Source organism: Ostrinia furnacalis, unplaced genomic scaffold, assembly GCF_004193835.3.
Source record: "Ostrinia furnacalis isolate ACB-3 unplaced genomic scaffold, ASM419383v2 OfSCF1409, whole genome shotgun sequence".
In the NCBI taxonomy this organism is placed as follows: Eukaryota; Metazoa; Arthropoda; class Insecta; order Lepidoptera; family Crambidae; genus Ostrinia; species Ostrinia furnacalis.
Genome location: NW_021131648.1, coordinates 317,402 through 338,219, shown reverse-complemented (window position 1 = coordinate 338,219; position 20,818 = coordinate 317,402). Strand labels below are relative to the sequence as shown.

Below are 20,818 nucleotides of genomic sequence, written 5' to 3'. Positions count from 1 at the left end.
GTCATCCCACACTCAAAAGACATAGGTTATAATACCATATTTTCTACCTTACTTAAGATTATTTTGTATTTTGTATTGCACAAAAATTACTTAGTCGCGTTAGCGCCTTGTACTAAGCTAAATAATATGCTTGTGTCACGAGTGGGCTCACCACACTGGTCGGGCGGCCGGTGGGACCTCCTACTACCTTTCAAAAAATAATTAGACTTAACTAACCCAATGAGTTGATTTGTATTAAAAGAAGATTTACAAATAAAGCAGTGCCTTACGTCCATATTAAAACAGAAGTTCTAAGTTTAGCGAGTTTTTCTCACTCGTTTTTCTTCTTTTCACTGTAATGCAATATTTTTGGTACGAGTATGATATTATTTTCTAGTTTAATCAGTGGCTATAATAAAAGTCCATTGTGGAGCAGATGGCATGAAAAATGTTATTATTCAATTTCCAAGTACTAGTGGTAGAGAGCTAATAGTATTATTGCATCCAGTCTACAGTGCACCCTCCTTAGTTATGTCGTAGGTTCCCAAAGTGAAGCGTTTCTTTGTTTAGGAAAAAAATATTCATCTTGAATCTATCAATATGCGGACATCAGGCCTGTTCAACCCGTGTGACCAGCATCAAGACTATTCCCACCTCTCGTTCCCGCAGCGGTGGGAACTCCTGTGTAGCCAGGATCTACAGCTTGACCGCCACAAAAAACCCAACCAGTGAAGGTCAAGTTTGTCCCGGGGGAAAGTTAAACTGTCATTGGATCCGCAAAATTTCGTTGCGGATCGAATCAGAAGAACATAGGAGGAATTCGAAATTAAGGTTCGACTTCCCTCCATTGTCTGACCAGCATGGGGAGTGTATAGGCTAAGTCATACATTTAATTTTGCTTCTGGTTAATTAGAGAGGGTCATGCTCCTGCAATGGAGACTACATATTGACCTACTAATGATGGATCTAGAGATGCCATTACAGTCAGTCTGCGTACTCGTATACTGCTAGGAGATATTCGTATCTTCAGGTATATTTGTTGCTGTCACTCAACTCTCAATCCAGTTTTTCGCTGTAAGTAAGAGGGTACCTAGATCGGAATATACAGAAGTCACTCTAGGGAATAAACCCTGCTGATATTGAGCGCAAACGTAGTATCGAGTACCACAAAATTGACCATCAATATCTATACATTCTTCCCTTGAGAAAGACCAGCGTTTAGTTAAGATTTCGACAACTATTAAAGGCCAGCTTTTTCATCAGTAACAATTATCAATTGTCGTATTTTATGAAAAGTCCGTCCAGTTCATAGGATCAAAAACGGGCCAGGCTTATCATATAAGTGATTATTGAAACAGTTTGAGAACCGGAGTCCTTATTTACCCTCCACCAAGCCGCAGTGTGTGTTTCTTATTACGTATGCGCTGCACTCGCAAGTTTCAAAATGGATGCATTTTTAAATGGATATGGAATAACAATTTGCGGGTTCTACATTTTTGATTTAAAATTCATTTAATCATAGAGACTGTTTTTACATTTCTTTTGATTAAAAAAATACATTATGTTGGAAAGGGGAAAATGGGGTAATTGATACCACTAATAATTTACATATTATTTCTTTTCAGAAAACGTCGAAACGCGATGGTGACTTTGTATAGCAATAGAAAACTATGATGTCACTTGCTCACAAATTAAATATCCAAAGTGTTCTACTTAATTAATACTCAATTACTATAAAATTCAATATTTGGATATTGAATTAGCGAGCAAGTTAAAATTTTGTGTTATCACGAGTGGTCGTGAAGTACTTAGCCTTGTTTAATATTTGATAAGTCCAGAACTTTTGAAGATCTTTATTTTTATATTTTGTTCCAGATACGCACTCGTCCACGCCGGTGGTATGCCTGGTGATCGAGGGCGGCACGAATACCGTGCGCGCCGTGCTGGAGTACGTGACGGACACGCCGCCGGTGCCCGTGGTGGTGTGCGACGGCAGCGGCCGCGCGGCGGACCTCATCGCCTTCGTGCACAAGTCAGTAAAAACACAGAATTTATCTACAAATTGTTAAATAAACAGATATTTTTACAACAAACGCAAACTTAAGTAAACAAAGATAAAATAAACTTATTGTTTATTCAAAAATAAAAGCGTGTCCGCGAGGCAAAGAGGCGAGGATGCTGGCTACATTTCCTCGTTGGATAGCAATACTAAGCCTTGCTAGGAAAGAGCCAGCATTCAAATTTTCCGACATGTTTATAAAAGGGGAAATGGTCCGAAACAGTAATTTTACATTCGGTCCCCAGGGTCCAAAGGTCTCGACACCAAAAGGCGCAAATATGTAATTAGCAAGTGACTCATATATGCGCCGTTTGGCTAATTCAGCCGACTCCGCTGCAGCCCCAGCTTTAACAATTGATTCCCTAAGGTGGGAAGGGGCTTAAGTATCGACACATAATATAGCGTCCCAATCTAAATCCCGTCCTCGTTCCCAGGGAAGCAGAGTGAGACAAAGATATTTAGTTGCAAGAATATGTGCCGGTTATTGTTGGTGTTAACGTAATAATAAGGGTCATAATTAATTCGGAAAGGGATCGTCACCGTATCGCCTTTTGCCTCGCCGTCAAATAGGCGTCAAGCTATCATGACTTCTTATAGGTATAGGTAAAATATAGTATTTTCAAAGCGCCCTCAAAATATGTTTGAAATAATAGTTCAGTGAATGGAAATAAATAATCATAATAAAACTTGCAACTTTCTCTCTCGATTTCTTTCTGCAGCGCACGCCTTGGGAACCCGTGGACTAAACAAAAACCACATACCACATCAAAATAACGTTCACTAGCTTTTTCCACGTTCTAAAACAAAACATATAAATAGTCTCAACAGTCATAAATAATGTAACTTTTCTCTCGCGTACGAAAACATTAACTGTATCGGAATTCCCGATACATCGCTCATCTCACCCAAAAACATACGGAAATGGTAATGCAGTATTTCCCCAACTTCCTCTCGTACGTGCAAAGTTCGCAGACTGTTGATAATCTTGATGGATTATATTCTCAAAGCGGATCTTTACGGTTAACTTTGACGTGTACGATGTCAAAGTTAACCCGCAAATGCGGTGGCAAATACACGAGAACTTAATCAACTGATAAAACCCTCAACTGCTCTCAAAACTTGCCAACTACTCGGAAAATAGAGGCCGATCATGGATACCATTACGGAAATCATGCAAGCGTACCTATACTTACATAATTTTTAATTCTATATTTCTACCGATAGCTTCAGTTCGCATTTGCAAGATATTTGTTACACATACACAGCTATGCAAATATTTGATAGTTTAGACGACTTTTTGATGCGTTCTCTTAGTCATTTTAAATAAACTTCATTTTTCTTCAGAGGCTGTTGATTTGCTAAGATATACTTACTACGAATGTTAAACAGTTACTTCTTATTCATACTAAACTTTGACTTTTGGCAGCATCTTTTTCGTATTCAAATTGGCTACCGAAAGTTTTGAATCCATGAATGTAGTTACTCACTACTTGTACGGAATTTAGAAAAGCTTAAGGGTTCATCATTTTCGATTACTGATGCTGCAAAAATATACATAGATAGGCGAGCACGTACCGTACTTTAAGCAATGCCTTACTGTGTCTCAGCAATGCTTTACTGTGCTCTCAGCGATGCCTTACCTACTGTGCAGTTTGAGTCACATTAATTTCTACACTTTTTCACACATGTGTACTGGACTATCAGAAGTAACATTCTCATTATACATAGAATATGTATACTCGTACATTGATATGTTACAGTCAAAACTCATAATCGTTCATAAAAAGTTGTTTTGACCGATTAAAGCTGTGTTGCACCATCTTAATTTAACTTTGAGAAACGTCAAAAATCTGTCAAACTCTATACAAAAAGCACCGGTTATCGTTAAAGTTACGGTCAAAATTAGGTGGTGCAACTCAGCCTAAGAGTTTTGCCTGTAACAGATACATTAACCTAACCCTTTAAGGGTGGCAAGGAAATCCTTATTTCTGAATCTCACACCCTCCGGCCTCCCAAGTAAAACACATTAACATAATTAATTACAACCGCGGAGGGAATCAAATATGGGCGAGGAATATCAAACATTTTATCAAATTACGTCGCGGCTTAATACGTTGTTGGCTCCAAAGGGACTCAAAACTATGGACCCTCTAAATGGAATGTGAAACGAAATTAAATCTACATACTAGTGCCTACTAATTCAATCATTTGTAAGCCTAGGCGCAGACTTCAGACTTTTAGTCGGCCGATAGTTGGGCCCGATTCTAATTTGTATGAAGAATCGGCCGACCCAATGTGCGCACTTTCCTACATTTCCGTACTGATTAACAGCCCGAGTCAACTATTGGCCAAATAAAAGTCGGTGGTCTGCGCCTAGAGCCCGCCGTAGGCTGGACTTTGGTCCAACACCGCGGTGGGCAACCCTCTAGTTGGGATCACCACTGATCGGGCGCCTTATGCGCTCGATACGGCCCGATCGCGGACGTCGGTTTGCGACCGACGCGGACGAGCCTGGGCTTCGAAGCCCACACTCCGCCTCGTCGGGACGCGCACCGACGATCGCCGAACGGCTAGAGTACCTTCTGTACTCGCCACTCTGCCCGGTGAAGCTGGAAAAGCTCCTCAAGCTACCAGCGCGCGTCCCAAAAAAAAAAAACTAGGCTTAGGTAGTAATTTTGTATTTTATTACTCAAGTTATTTTGTTGAGGTACCTAAATCCAACATAAAAAGTCCACTGCTGGACACAGGCCTCCCCAAGAATTTCCACAACAACTGATCTTGCGCTGGCCTGGAATATAATTATCAATATTATAAAATCTACATGACTCTACCATCTCTCCAGCGCAATTCATCATCATCATCATTTCAGCCACAGGACGTCCACTGCTGAACATAGGCCTCCCCCAATGACTTCCACATCGCCCGGTTGGTAGCGGCCTGGATCCAGCGCCTTCCTGCTACCTACCTTTATCAGGTCGTTGGTCCACCTTGTAGGTGGACGTCACGCTGCGTTTTTCGGTACACGACCTCCACTCGCAATTAAAAGATCAAAAAGGTTGAAATATAATTAAAAACCTTATAAAATACCAAACGAAGTCAATCAAATCCATTGCCAGAACCTCTCTAGAAGTTGCCAACTCCTAACTAATATATGCAGTAGCATGAAGTGTACATAAACTGACCCTCACTATTTACATATTGAAAAAGCAAACTAAGGACATACCCAATGGTTATTTATTTAGTAAGGAAATAGGGCCGTTTTCGAGGGGTGAAATATTGGTATATTGAAATGTGTGACTGAATTTTCCGGTGCTTTCTTGCCATAAATTCCACGAGTTCCAATGATAACGATTGTATGTTTTTGTAAATATTCCTTTAACAAAAACATTTGAATATGTAAAAAAGCCTCTGATATACCACTGTTCCGGTTCCGGTACTCGTATTGTAAACATCACAGTGTCAGTGCTCCGTAGAAATAATTTCACTATACAGTATAAAACCACAATTTTCANGTCCTCAACAATGATTAAAGCCTAATCTTTTATGTTTGACTGATTGAAAGTAACGAAAATGCTAGCCTTTTCAATGTACAACAATTTTTGGAGACAATAACCGATACGCCACCATTAAAATAAAGAAAAAACACAATACACAAATATTACAAAAACACACGAAGAAATCGTGAATATTACACAAATGATCACATCCAATACGTTTTGTGAAAAACACTGCACGATAAAAACATCGTATCCAGTTTGCGCCGCAATTTCAGTGATGCCCCTGTTAATTTTCCAGTGGCAATCTCAACGGGCAGTAAAACATTTCTGCAATTATTCTACATGCTCGGCAACTTTAACATGTTAATCCGTTCTGCAATCACTATCCTTTCGTGCAATATTCGTGTGCGATAATGCGATTTAACCGTTGGATTGTTATCAATATTGTTACACACTGATGTTTTTCAAACTCATCGTAGTTAATGATAGAGGTAGGCATGTAGATATGTGTATATTTCTCACCAACCGCAGTTCATGAGCAAATCACACTACTTTTAACTTCTTACTACCTACTTAGCGGCAGCCCGCGACTTCGTACCTACGCGTGGATCCCGTTTTACCCCCATAGGGATGGAGTTTTGTAAAATCCGTTCTTAGCGGATGTCTACACCCTTGGCCTTTTACATTTGTTATAGTTTCTGAAATTTCCTGGTTAATCGGTGAGTGGTATTTCGCGTTTATATGTTTATACATAGATTGGTGAAACAAGGAATATACTTTTTGCGTGTTAGTTAAGCTAAGCGATTCATTGTAGAGGCTCTAGTAACATTAAGTAAGTAGGTACATGGTATTACCAGCCAACGTGTTTTATTACATTATCCACTTATCCACATAATTTATTAGGTAGGTATAGCAGAAATTAATTGGAAAAGTGAAGTGTCCCTATTACCTACTATGTGGGGCTGCGTTAAATAAACAAACATTACTATGAGGTCTCACAGTGCGAGTGGACGCACAGGGTGACATACGAATCAATCACAGAGCTCTATTCATCGCTGTGCGTTCGATTTGCTGCTTCACTTAAGCAAGCACCGTTTCTGAATACGAGCGTTAGTCCACTTCCAAATTAAAATTTCCCAGAAACATCATGCAAAGCTTGCAAAAAATTGCACTACTTATCCATTGTTTAACCCGCTCCCCGCTCGCGAGCCCTCATTCGGTAAGCGGGCCAAGGTCATAGCTATCTGATCTAAGCGTAAGAGCTTGGAGCGAAGGAAGCTGAAACTTTGTACTTATCTCTGGATTAAGTAAGTACAGAGGTGACTTTATTTTCTGCCTAAATATTAATTTTTGGGAATGAGCTCCAGGTACAGTTAAAGGTCGTAGGTTAACCGGAGGAGAATGGCGAATGGCTGAAATTCGTCATATGTTACTGTCATGTTTATGCTGTCAGTGCAGCCGCATGTAGATATGTGCACTAACAATGGGATTCAGTGCAATGGCGTTTAACCAGTGGCCAACCTAAGCAAATTTAGCCCTATGGCGCAGTAATATAATATGACAAAATGTAATAAAATATTATCTCAAGCAAAAAAATCAAATAGGTATATTATTTTTGAAAGGGTGTGGTTGTCATTTAAGACAAGTTTTACGGGCTTAGTAACATTAAAAAAAATTTTCCGGTTCCGGTACTCATATTGTAAACATCACAGTGTCAGTGCTCCGTAGAAATAATTTCACTATACAGTATAAAACCACAATTTTCTCAATAATATAACACTCAAACCAAGAACTAAGTGCGACTGAGTGACTTCGATAATAAACATCGCATTAACCGCTGGATCTGCACAGAAGATTGGAATAAAAACATTGGCAAAGCATTGAGGTTAGAATTAATTAAATCCATAGACAATCAAACGAATCCTAGAAAACTGTCACATTTGACAACTGACACATTCCTGTCAAAACTACATCGTTTGACAGCGTCACTTCAGTGTTGCCAACAACTAAAAATAATCAAATACGTTCCATTACACGCTAAACTATGGAAGAACAATTTCAACTTCTATTCGACAAGATGAAAATAGAAATGCAAAATCAAACGATTGAACTAACCAACACAATACTTGATAAAATGGATGAAAAATTAAAACCCATTTTAGAAGAAAACCAAATATTGAAAGAAAAAGTAGAAAATCTAGAAAATAAAGTAGAACTCCTAGAGAGAGAAAAGAAGAGTAATAATATAATTATTCATGGATTAGCAGAAAAGGAACAGACGACCTTGGATTTAATCAAATGCATTAAAAAGTGTTTTCTGGATGAACTCGGCATAACCATAGAAAATTATGAAATAAATAAAATCTACCGCATTGGCTCAAGAAATAAAAATGAGAAACCGAGGCCTACGCTCCTTTCATTGGTTAGTGGTTGGAAGAAAACCGAAATAATGAGGAACAAAAAGAAACTAAAAGAGTTATATTTAACAGAAGATTACTCAAAGAAAACTTTAGAAATTAGGAAGTCATTGCAATCCAAACTAACGGAAGAAAGGCAAAAAGGAAACCTGGCGTACATTAAATATGATAAACTTATTGTAAAGGAAAATCCTAGGACCATAGAAAAAAGAAAGAGAGATAAATCCACCTCGCCACAAGTCGAATTACAACCAAGGAAACAACAAACACTAAAATCGTCTAAAAATAACAGAATAAATGCATTTGACGTGATGAGAGGCCGATCTAACTCACTTTCAACAATACCAACAACGAAACAGTAGCAATTAGAAACCGGGGACCGGAAACAAAAACAACACNCGACGAAGTATAATTACTATTAAAATTAGATGGTACAACTCAGCCTAAAATACCTAACTTATCTCAGATTAAGGAAATAAAAATATACATCACGAACACATGGAGCACGATTATGACTTCTTGAGATTGACCGAAGCAGAGGCTTCGGTCTATCTATCTGTGTATATGTTACGGTTAATGTGATGAATTAATAACATTTAACAGTGATTATTTAATAATTGAAACAAATATCATAAAAGAGAACAACATCTTGTGTACGTACTCTTGTACAGCCAAAAGTTTTGAACGTTTTGATATCATATATTAATATAATTTGGCATAATGAGTTTGGAATGTTTCTTGCATAATATTACTTTTCCATGATGCCCATAACATAATGTTTTGAATTAAAGTGAAAAATAGGTTAAGGTGCGGCGGGGGTTGCCCTTGGGCCACCCCTAAGCCGCCTATTTAGTTTTATACACACATAAATGACCTCATATTAATCACATTTACCAAATCATGAGGTAATTATTCATAATAACCGGCGATTATTCATAATTTTCACATTTATCACATTGACCGTAACATATATCTATCTATAAAATTACTTTTGTCAGAGGATGCATGATGTAAGCCTATTTCATTTTTACATGGCGTTATGTTTACTAATTACATATTTTCTTCGTATAGTAACTAAGCAAGGTAATGCTTTAACGAATTAATATTATTATGTAGCTAAAGTNACCGGGGACCGGAAACAAAAACAACACTAAACAAATAAAGAAACCATAGAAAAGAAAAACTCTCCCCCAAGCCGGCTGGTCCCCGTGGGGGAAAATGACCACAACCCTCCAGAAAAATTAGAAAAAAAAACAACTGAAATAACAAAACAAACTCTCAAGATTGGAACATTCAACGTAAGATCACTGGCAACAACAAAAAGATTTATAGAACTAACATATATGCTACAAAAGATAAAAATCGACATACTCGGCTTGGCAGAAGTCAGAAGAAAGGGCTATGCAATTGAAGAACATGAAGATTATATATTCTGCTACAAAGGTGAAACACCCGGCCTTTATGGAATTGGATTTCTTATAAAAAAGGAACAAAAAAATAACATTGTCAGTTTTACAGCGTTCTCAGATCGGGTAGCTCTATTAAAAATGAATTACAACAACCAACTGCTTGCAATAATACAAGTATACGCGCCCACTGACAAGGCCACAGTTGAAGAAATTAACTCATTTTATGAAACTCTGCGGGCAGCTCAAAGCCAGGCAGGTGATAACGTATTCGTTATAGGTGATTTTAATGCAAAAGTTGGCCAACACGAAAAAGAAGATAGTGAAAACTTTGTGCTGGGAAAATTTGGATACGGCAACAGAAATAAAAGAGGAGAGAAACTAATTCAATACGCATTGGAACACAAACTGACAATTATGAACACCTTTTTCAAAGCCCGAAAGAACCGCAAATGGACTTGGCTCTCCCCCTGTGGCAACATAAAAAACGAAATTGATTTTATATTGACAAACCACCCAAAGAGAATCAGAAATGTAGAAGTATTACATGGCTTTGGATTCCGATCTGACCATCGGGTAGTTAGAGCTACGTACATGCTGGATCAAGAAAAAAAGAGGAGAACATCATTCAAACCACAACCTAAGTCACTAAGGACAGCTGATGATATATCAACATATTTAGAAAACCTTAAGATCAACCTACATCAACTGGAAACAAATCAGGAAGAAGATGCCCAAACTTTTTACAATAACCTAGCTAACATCATCAACACCAGCCTTGCATGCAGACTTAAGAACAATGAACTGAAAACGACGAACAAAATACTTAGTGAGTCCACTAGAACTCTCCTCACAAGACGATCTGAACTTATGAAAACGAAACAAAAAACTAAAGAAATGAAAGAAGAGCTAAGCATATTGTTTAAGACTACCAGTAAGGCAATAGACAAAGACTACAAAGAATACAGATACAAAATAATCGAGAATAATCTTAATACCTACAGAAGCACGAAAAAAGCCTATAAGAAACTGATCACACACAAAAATTGGATTCAAAACTTAAAATCAAAATCAGAAGAAACAAAAACTAGAAGAGAAATCATGGAATGCGCCACAGATTTTTACAAGGAACTTTATGCCAAATCAATTTCCTGCACCACTGCAAACGATATAGTAGGAACAAGCTCTCAAGACACGAATGATTCGCCACTGGTTCATGAGAAGGAGGTTATCGACCACATCAGAAGACTCAAAACAGATAAAAGCCCTGGTCCAGATGGCATACAGAATGAAGCATTAAAAGTCGGTGCTGCCCTGCTAACTCGCCCACTTACATATTTATTCAATAAAGTTTTGAACACAGGTCAGGTGCCAGAACAATGGAAAAGATCTGATATAATCCTTTTATACAAGAAAGGAGACCCTCAAGACATCTCTAATTACCGCCCGATTAGTCTTCTTTCAAGTGTTTATAAATTGTTCACCTCAATTCTACAAAGCCATCTGAGTCAGGAGATTGATAACTACCAGCCAGTCGAACAAGCAGGGTTTCGCTCAGGATTTTCAACAATGGACCATATACAAGTACTACAACAGGTAATGGAAAAATATAAGGAGTTCAACAGGCCACTATACATTGCCTTCGTAGACTACGCAAAAGCGTTCGACACGATCTCTCACGACGCTATTTGGGAAGCGCTGAATAAATGTCACATAAACGAAAATTATACAAGAGTACTCAAAAGCATTTACGAGGGAAGCGTAAGTCAAGTCAAATTGGAGACACGTGGTCCTGATATACCGATTTGCAGAGGAGTGAGACAAGGAGACCCCCTTTCACCCAAGCTGTTTATAATGGTACTTCAACACATTTTTGACAATCTCAACTGGCAGTCGGAAGGTATTAGAGTTAATCAAGATCGACTTACACATCTCAGATTCGCGGACGATATTGTTCTATTCGCTGATACAAGTAAAGAATTAGAAAAAATGATATGCACTTTAAATGAAGAAAGTGAAAAAGTNCAGCGCAACCTACCAAATCCACTGTGCCTGCCAAGTCTACTAAATCCACTGAACTCACTGTATCCTTCACATCCACTGAATCAACTACATCCAAAACAATTAAGTCCACTGCTCCGAGATCCGTCAATCCTTCTATATCCTATGCATCCGTTGTCTCCGGGTCTCGTCCTCTGCCAAACCTGAAAAAAGAAACAGAAAACATTAAAATATACAAAATAAACAAAAATACAGACAAAAGATACTTACCTTATGTTATACTCAAAACCTCCCTCGCTGACAATCCTCTCACGTTCCTCGTCGACACCGGTTCTGCTGTAAGCCTTGTAAAAAGAAACTCAATACAAACCCTACCGACACTGAATCCTGAAATTATAAGCCTCAAAGGTATCGATGAATCCGAAGAATCCACACTTACACTAGGTCATTTCAATTTGAATCTATTCCCTGTATCAACGAAAACAATCTCATACCAATTCCATGTCGTCGACAAAATCAATCTACCTTATGACGGCATCATAGGCAACGACCTCCTCAATAGTCTCGAATGCAATATCGATTACAATTTAGGCACACTCAAAATCCAATCGTTCATTCTAAAACTAAAATTCTCTGAACCAACGTATACCATTCCACCTCGCACTGAAACCATTATAGAATGCACTGTTTCGAATACAAACCTCAAAGAGGGTCTAATACTAGATCAACATATCTCTGAATCCCTATTGATTGCCAACTGCATAGTCAATGTAAAAAGCAACAAAAGGATTAACATATCCGTTGCCAACACCTCCAATAATCCCATAACTCTGAATCCTAATCTCAAATTAAATATCCAACCTCTTCCTATCTCTGCTGCATATAGCTCAAACCGACAACCTCACCACACCACTCTGTCTCGAACCAACCAAGTACTAAACCTGCTTAGAACCGATCATCTCAACCCCGAAGAATCTGAAGCTCTATATGACGTATGCGCAAAGTATTCCGACATTTTCCATTTACCTAACGACCAACTAAGCTCAACTGATGCTATTGAACATCAAATTCGAACTACTTCCGAACAACCAATCAATGTCAAATCTTACAGATTTCCCGAAGTCCATAAACAAGAAGTTCAAACTCAAATAAATAAAATGCTAGATCAAAACATTATCCAACCATCACTTTCTCCTTGGTCTTCTCCAATCTGGATCGTTCCCAAGAAACTCGACGCATCCGGCCAAAAGAAATGGCGCATCGTAATCGATTACCGTAAATTAAATGATATTACAATCGGCGAAACATATCCCATTCCCAACATCACAGAGATCCTAGACCAATTAGGTAAATCCAAATATTTTTCAACCCTTGACCTTGCGTCAGGGTTCCATCAAATCAAAATGAATTCCGCCGACGCATGCAAAACTGCATTCAGCGTTCCACAAGGACACTTTGAGTTCCGCCGCATGCCTTTTGGGCTAAAAAATGCCCCTTCTACATTCCAACGCCTCATGAACACAGTTCTCACCGGCCTCCAAGGAGGGCCTCAAAATGAACGAAGACAAAACTAAAATACTGACAAACAGCCACATAAACCCTATAAACCTCAACGGGAAGCCCCTTGAATATGTAAACAACTACATATACCTAGGAAAACAACTGTCATTCGAAGACAAAAGCGAAGAACTAGAGGTAGAGCGACGAATTAACATGAGCTGGAAAAAATTTTGGTCCCTAAAGGAAATTTTAAAAGGGAAATTTCCTCTCCATTTAAAGAAAACTGTCCTGGACACCTGTATCTTGCCTACTCTTACATATGGATGCCAAACGTGGACATACAACAATAAAATAAAAAGTAAACTAGTAGTATGCCAGAAAGCGATGGAGAGAAGTGTAATGAAATTAAGAAGAATACATAAAGTAAAAAGCGAAAAAATAAGAAGAAAAACGAAAGTTATAGACGCCTTACAATATGCCCTAAAACAAAAGTGGCAGTGGGCAGGACATATAGCAAGATACACAGACAAACGATGGACACTAGAGTCAACCATATGGAAGGGACCGAAAGGAAAAAGGAAAAGAGGGCGCCCTCGAAAGAGATGGATAGAGGATATAGAAAAGATAGCAGGAAGTAAATGGAGAGAGAAAGCTACGGATAGAGAGATTTGGAAGAAGCTGGAGGAGGCCTTTACCCGAGAAGGGGTTCCAATCAATAACGCTGAAGAGAGTAATGATAGCGAGTAGAAGGAAGGGAAACTAAATTTATACATTAAACACTTAAAAGTAATTACTACACGTTATATTTATAATTTAAATATTAAACCCTAGCATGTAAAAACAATTTATTGTAGATTGGAAATAAAAACGGCTTTATTATTATTATTATTATTATTACATTCCAACGCCTCATGAACACAGTTCTCACCGGCCTCCAAGGAGAAAGATGCTTTGTCTACCTCGATGACGTAGTTATCTATTCACATGACCTAAATTCACACATTAACAACATCTCAGCAGTATTCCAAAAACTCCGCAATTTTAATCTAAAACTACAGCCCGATAAATGCGAATTCCTACGAAAAGAAGTCGGTTATTTAGGCCATATAATCACTGAAAACGGTTTGAAACCCGATCCTAAAAAAACAAAATCCGTACAAGAATTTCCAGTTCCAAAATGTCCAAAAGACATAAAATCATTCCTAGGTCTCATATCCTATTACAGGAGGTTCATCCCTGATTTTTCCAAGTTATCCAAACCTCTCACAAATCTGTTAAAAAAGGACGTCCCCTTTGACTGGACCAATGAACAACAACTTTCATTTGAAACCTTAAAAGACAAATTAGTCTCCGCTCCTGTCCTAATTTATCCTGACTTCACAAAGCCATTCACACTTACATGTGATGCTTCCAACCATGCGATTTCAGCCATTCTATCCCAAGGTCCCACAGGCAAGGATCATCCCATTGCCTATTCATCACGAACTCTAAACAAAAACGAAGTAAATTATAGTACAACAGAAAAAGAATTACTTGCAATAGTATTTGGTTGTAAAAACTTCCGTCCGTACCTATTTGGTAGAAAATTCTTCATCGTCACCGACCATCGTCCATTAAAGTGGCTATTTAATCATTCAGACCCCAGTAGCAAAATGCAACGCTGGCGACTCCAATTAGAAGAATACGAATACGAAATCATATATCAAAAAGGCAAACTGAATTCCGCAGCCGACGCTCTTTCCAGATATCCCGTAAATCCTATACAGCCAGAATCTCAACAACTACCCATAATCCCTGAAGAAGTCCAGAATATTCCACTTCCTACACCCGCAACAAATGCTAATCCTGTTACGCCGAATCTCGATCCCGAAACATCAAACCCAAACGAATTCCTTCCAAGTCCAGACCACGACCTTACAGACCTCGGTCCAATCGATTTCAGTCCTCAAAGTCAAGACTTAAATCTCAACTTCGACGACATTACAATTTCATCTCCTCTGAATCCTGACGAATCACTGAGTCTCCTAAATCCTCTAAATCTTGATAATNAATTTATTGTAGATTGGAAATAAAAACGGCTTTATTATTATTATTATTATTGCCACTGTGACCTGAAAATAAAGCTCATTTTCGCAAGTTCGGCACTTGTGGTGGCTGTTGTGCTGACATGATTATTTTTATGTAATTACGAGCAGGTTGGGGCGACTCGCGACTCTTGCCTCGACTACTAGGGTTCACACAACCCTAAATAAGATATTGAGTAATATCCTTCTCTCTGAAGCTAGTGTGAATAGAGTTGTTTGGGTCATACTTATAACACAGAACTCCACTCACTTCCACCTTCGCAGCTTCGCTTTGGTCTGATCACTTACCATCAGGTGAGGTGCAGGCCAAGAGCTTCCTCATGAGGAATTAATAAAAGATCATATCCACGTAGGCCATTGCACATAGGTGAATTCAATACAGATAAGAGTGGGAAGTCTTAGATCCCGATCATAGGCGTAGATTTCAGATAAGTAATAATATGGTAGGCTGTAAATACTGTTATGTTAATGGCGTTACCGATCATTGCTAACAAATAATTTGACTTGGGTTTTGATCCCAGTTGGTGTCCGGGTAACTATGTGAAACCTATCACATCAGGGAGTTAAATACGGCCTTCCATTTCCCATTGAGAGCAAATCGACCACGACACATATCCTATGATTTACTGGATAACCTTACTCGTGTTCCGTACAAGATAAGATACACCAAATTACGAGTCCTCTGTGAACTGCAATAAAATAGACTCTTTGTTAAGTAGTTGAAAGTATTATAGTTTAGCTATGATTTCGAATCGATAATCAACAAAAAATACAGATGACAATCTCCGAAATGCGCTCCAATTAAAAATATGTTAACCTAATAGACCTCCTTCTGGCGCAGTCGGGTAAAAAGGTATTCTAGTCTAGATAATAAAGGCTGGCAACCCTGCTTGCTACTCGTTAGATGTCCTCGGGAGACACGTTCGTAAATCTCGTTACCCTTACATAATTCTCGACTACAATCATGAACACTCGGCTCCGATAACATTTTTGTGCGGTCCTATTCGATTAACTCCTGTTCACTGTTTCAAACGTTTCTTATATGTATAATAAGGTAACCTAATAAAGCTAATAACTATTCTACGGGAGATGGCTTTTCTACAAACGTGCGAGGAAAATGAATAGTAGATACAAACAAGGAGGAGTAACGAAGCTGTGAAACACAACAAAAATGTCATGAGAAGTTTGAAGATGCCTAGCAGGCTCTTTTCATAGAGTAGTTAAGTAGTGATATTGCAAGAAACCAATTTCTTACTCGCATTACCACATTCTTTGCAGCATGTACCCTTATATTGCTTTTGTAGGTTCCACGTCAGAAATAATTGATGCAAATTACAAATTAAGCTAACGTCATTGGATTTTCAAAGGGTCGAAGATTTAACGATAATTTCTATAGCATGGGAATTATGGGAATGACCTCTTTCCAGATCGGGACTATTCCCAATTCTCGTTCCCACTGCTGCAACTCCTGTGTAGCCAGAATCTACAGCTTGACCGACAATAAAAACCCATCAGTGAAGGTCAAGTTTGTCCCGGGGGAAAGTTAAACTGTCATTGGACCCGCAACGAAAAATCAATCAGAAGAACATAGAAGAAGGATTTCAAATTAAAGGTTCGACTTCTCTCGATTGCAAAGCGACTTCTTTACCAGATTCCATTTTTGCAAAAAAAACCCAAGCAAAGTCCTTCTATGAGTAAGTATAGCACGCTGAACAACTTTAAATTGGTGTATTAACGTATCGATCGACTATCGACGGTTTCAGCTCTGAAACGCAGTCGCTGAAGACTCTGAGCAAACTGAAACTTGGCATTGTCATTCTCACTAAAATGTCTCTGGGGTGGTGGCGTAGTGAGGCGGGTCGTTACATTCCCTCTAATATGGTCGAGTGAAGCGATGGCTGGTTCACTCGTCATGTCTGTGAACAGGCGCTGCTTTCGGGGACTGGTCAATCCAAGTTATTCAAATTTATGTATGCGAGTCATTTCTACTAGTACCTTAATATGTAAGTCTAGATATTAGCACGTCACTACCTTGTTTAATATACCACGCAATCTTGTATACCCATTCTTATGATACACCATACAAGCTAATGCTTAAACTTACCTTTACCTTCACTCAGTTTTTGAAATAATATGTATTTTTCGTTTTTTCATGGTTTTAACTGCTTCAAGAAAATTTTAGCATTACAGAACTCTTAGTTTATTATTGGCTCTACTAAACGTTAACCATTTTTTTGTCAATTTCACACAGCGCTATCTAGCCCCAAAGTAAGCAATTAATATGCTTGTGTTATGGGTAAATTCAATGTAATCTCCAAAAACTTGCTCACAAAACGTCAGTAGCGGTCCATGGTTATATTGTACGGATGCAGTCCGTATAAATCGTCCTTCAACGTAAACACTATCCAGGTAAAGCTCGACTGGGGTCGCGGTATCGGCCTTCCTGCCAGCAGTTGCAGTATTCAGTTTCCTGCACTGCCGTCCGCAACTTATCTCTGGGCTTGGATGCACGTGAAATATAATTTTACGGGGAAACGGTCAATGCTGCTGGATTTATTTAAAGTTCGCAGAAAACATAAAATGGTATCAACCGATGTCATCTGTTTACAAATTTCGAACTTTTTTCATAGTTGGTAAGTAAAAATCCCTTTTTAATCTTACTCGTAATGCATCGGTGTTATTTGGATTAAGTACACATATTTTGATTGGATGAGAGATAATAAACTATAAGATTTTAGGACTTAAAAGCCTTTGGGACGAGGAAGGTTGACTTCAAATGAAATGGGAAAAAGTCACTCATGCATAAAAAGCATCTCTATGTAAGTTTTTAAAGTCTTATAAAGTACGAGTACTATTAAGTTCTGCTCTTTTGCATTTATAATAAAACTAGCTATCCGCCCGCGGCTTCACACGCATAGAATTTTGTCTGTCACAGAAAAACTTAATCGCGCGCGTCCCTGTTTCAAAAACCGGGATAAAAACTATCCTATGTCCTTTCCATTCCAAAATCGGTTTCAGTGGTTTAGGCGTGAAAGCAAGACAGACAGATAGAGTTATTTACTATACTATACCTATTTTACTACTATTATTTTGTGTTACAAATATTTAATATTCTAGAAAAATATACAAGAATATAACCGGAAGTGCGATTGAACCTTCCACTACGGCCAGTCTCTCACCTCTGCCCCTTGTAAATTACGGGCACATTAACGAATTCCTTTCATTGCTTGACACGTCCGTCGGGACCTTGAGCCCGCACTTAATGCGGGTAGGAGCTCTTTACGACTTCTTTGAACAAAACAGCTTCTCCAGGTTTCGGGGTTCCGTAGGCAAATAAATCAAGGGCCGGAAGTAACTTGCAAGTTACAATCTGTTGAGTTTGGCATTAAGTGGGCAGTTGTTTTGTCGCTTTTGACTTTAATTAATTTTATTTATTATCTTTAGTCCAGTCGGCGTTTGTTTTAGCTAAATGACGTCCACTTCTGGACAAAGCCTTCCCCAAGGATTTCCACAACAACCGGTCCTGAGCTTAAAGGCATCCGCAATGGCTAAATAACCCAGACTGGGCTATTGGGCGTATTGGGCTGGCACCACGATATCGACAAAAAATAGCGTCAAGTATTCTCATTTTGCTTACGAGTTACGTAGATTTTATTAGAAAGAAACCCACGGTTTAATTTATTTCATTTAAATCAGGACCGTTCATTGTGGAAAACCTTGGGGGAGGCCTTTGTCCAGCAGTGGACGTCATTTGGCTGAAACGAACGAACGAAATCAGTTTACTTAAGTCAACACCTTATCAAGCCTTTGTTACCTCACCGTTCGCTTTACCGTTCTCTATTCCCTACGTTTTACGAGTTTTGTACCATACACCTTTTATTTCAGTGATCGAACGTGTTTCGTTTACTCTGTCAATGGTAGCGCTGCAATTAAATAAATAAATATCCTTGGACATTTTACACTGCGCTTCTAGTCCCAAACTAAGCAAAGCTTGTAATATGGGTACTAGACAACGGATATAAACATACTTAAATACTTTTTTTTTGTAAATACATACCTACTTATTATACATAGAAAACACCCAGTCCAATACAAACAAATATGTTCATGCACACAAATGTTTGTACTGTGCGGGAATCGAACCCGCTACCTCCGGAATAGTTGTCCGTTTCGAACCACTACACCAAACGGCCGACTTTGGTTCTACGGTATTTATTTGACTACTCGAGCGTCATGAATAAAGCTAACGATCAAACTAGTTTGGGCAAATGTGCTCTAACTTTTTGCAGGACGGTCGCTGAATTTTGATTAGACTTCACTCAGATGAGAGTATTTTTTTTGTAGGATTAAGTCCAAATCAAAAATATGGATTTGCCAAACAACTAAGCTGATTAATTCTGTGAATGAAATGGCAATACCATGTCTGATTTAATTTACTAAGCTGACATATAGGATTAAAACTGATCCAAATTCAGAATAAAAAACTACCAGAGTAAAACCCTGTTCACGTAGCGTTAATCATCTAAGCCCGATAGAGCGCGATTCATAACGCCGGGCGCGTATTTATAATGCAAGCGATATTTACTTTACTCAGAACACTATGCTTTGATGCTGGGGTTCTCAAATGTTTGTCCGGAGCCCCTATTTTTAATTTTTAAATGTCAGATATTAAAAATTTAAGTAAACAATGAGAATAGACTTTTAAGCTTATTAGACCCTCCATTGTGGTAATTATTAGTAATATTATATCTAAGCATGATTGCGTCAATTTTCGTTTTGACTTAATATTTCATGACGTAAGTAGAAAGAGCCTGAATCTTCCTGAATATTCAGATCGAAAGATTATTGTGCCATTTTATGGTAAAGTATATCCATTGCTTTTGAGCCTTTGGTAGAAGCTTAATTGAATCAAGCGAGATATTTTAGTACGTTTAATTTATTAGGGCACTAGCCCTAATTAACAACTTCAACGTTTATTATTGAGCTCCTTAACGCCCCTTAAAATCCACTTCATTGAGAAGTTTGAGAAACAGAGCTTTAAAGCTACGTGTTACATACCATTATATGCTTTGGCATGTGTGCAGTTTCCACCTGGCTTGCTACAGTACATAAGTGTGTGCCTTTTACCAGCAGTGCTCTTTATTCGGAACTTTTGAGACGATATTATGCATAATGATGGGTTGAATATAAAATAAAGTTAATTGAAAATATTTTTATGAAGTTCGTATTAACTTTTGGTCGTAACTAACTCAACTGATTGGTACAATTTTTCACTTCTTTTCCAATTACAATTGTATAAATCTTTATGTGACGATGTAAATAGAAGATGACTTACCCATAAATATTAAGCTAATAAAATATAAAGGTTCCTATTTATAGAAATGGATATGTGTATGATAGTAACACACAATTTCATCAGAGAAGGTATATTCAATTACTTCATAATTAAATTCTCGTGTATACTATAATAACATAGTTCTAATGAAGTTCATAATAATATACAAAACAATTTGTGTGGAACTAATATAATCTTATAAATTATATGTAGAGCTTCTATAGACCACAATAATAATTGTTTTATTTCTGTATACGAATGGAGTTTCTGGAGAGATGCCATAACGCCGTTCTAAGAACAAATTGCTAGATAGATAAGCGTGGTATGTGGAGTAGTCTTTGTATTAGTTAATATGAAATGGCTCGTTAAGCTCATTTTTCTTTTTATGTATTGGTCCAGTGTATAATAAAGATAGCTAAAGACGCATTGTTATGTACACTGGACAGTGAGGCTTAGTAATAAGGTGCACACAAAAAGTGAAGTTACTTCGTTTCTAGTTTAATTAAGATGTTATGACGGTACTTATGCTTATAACCGAAA

General features: G+C 38.1%; 2 protein-coding genes across 2 annotated transcripts in view; one reads left to right on the top strand and one right to left on the bottom strand.

The window, feature by feature from the left end:
* The window catches only part of Ca-alpha1T (Ca[2+]-channel protein alpha[[1]] subunit T), a 200,430-nt gene that overhangs the window by 138,991 nt on the left and 40,621 nt on the right, over positions 1-20,818 (bottom strand). The gene's annotated exons all lie outside the window — the stretch shown is intronic.
* Positions 7,227-8,350, top strand: LOC114352603 (uncharacterized). The gene has a single exon (XM_028304258.1). The coding sequence runs from the start codon at positions 7,580-7,582 to the stop codon at positions 8,312-8,314; it is 735 nt and encodes a 244-aa protein (XP_028160059.1). The 5' UTR covers positions 7,227-7,579; the 3' UTR covers positions 8,315-8,350.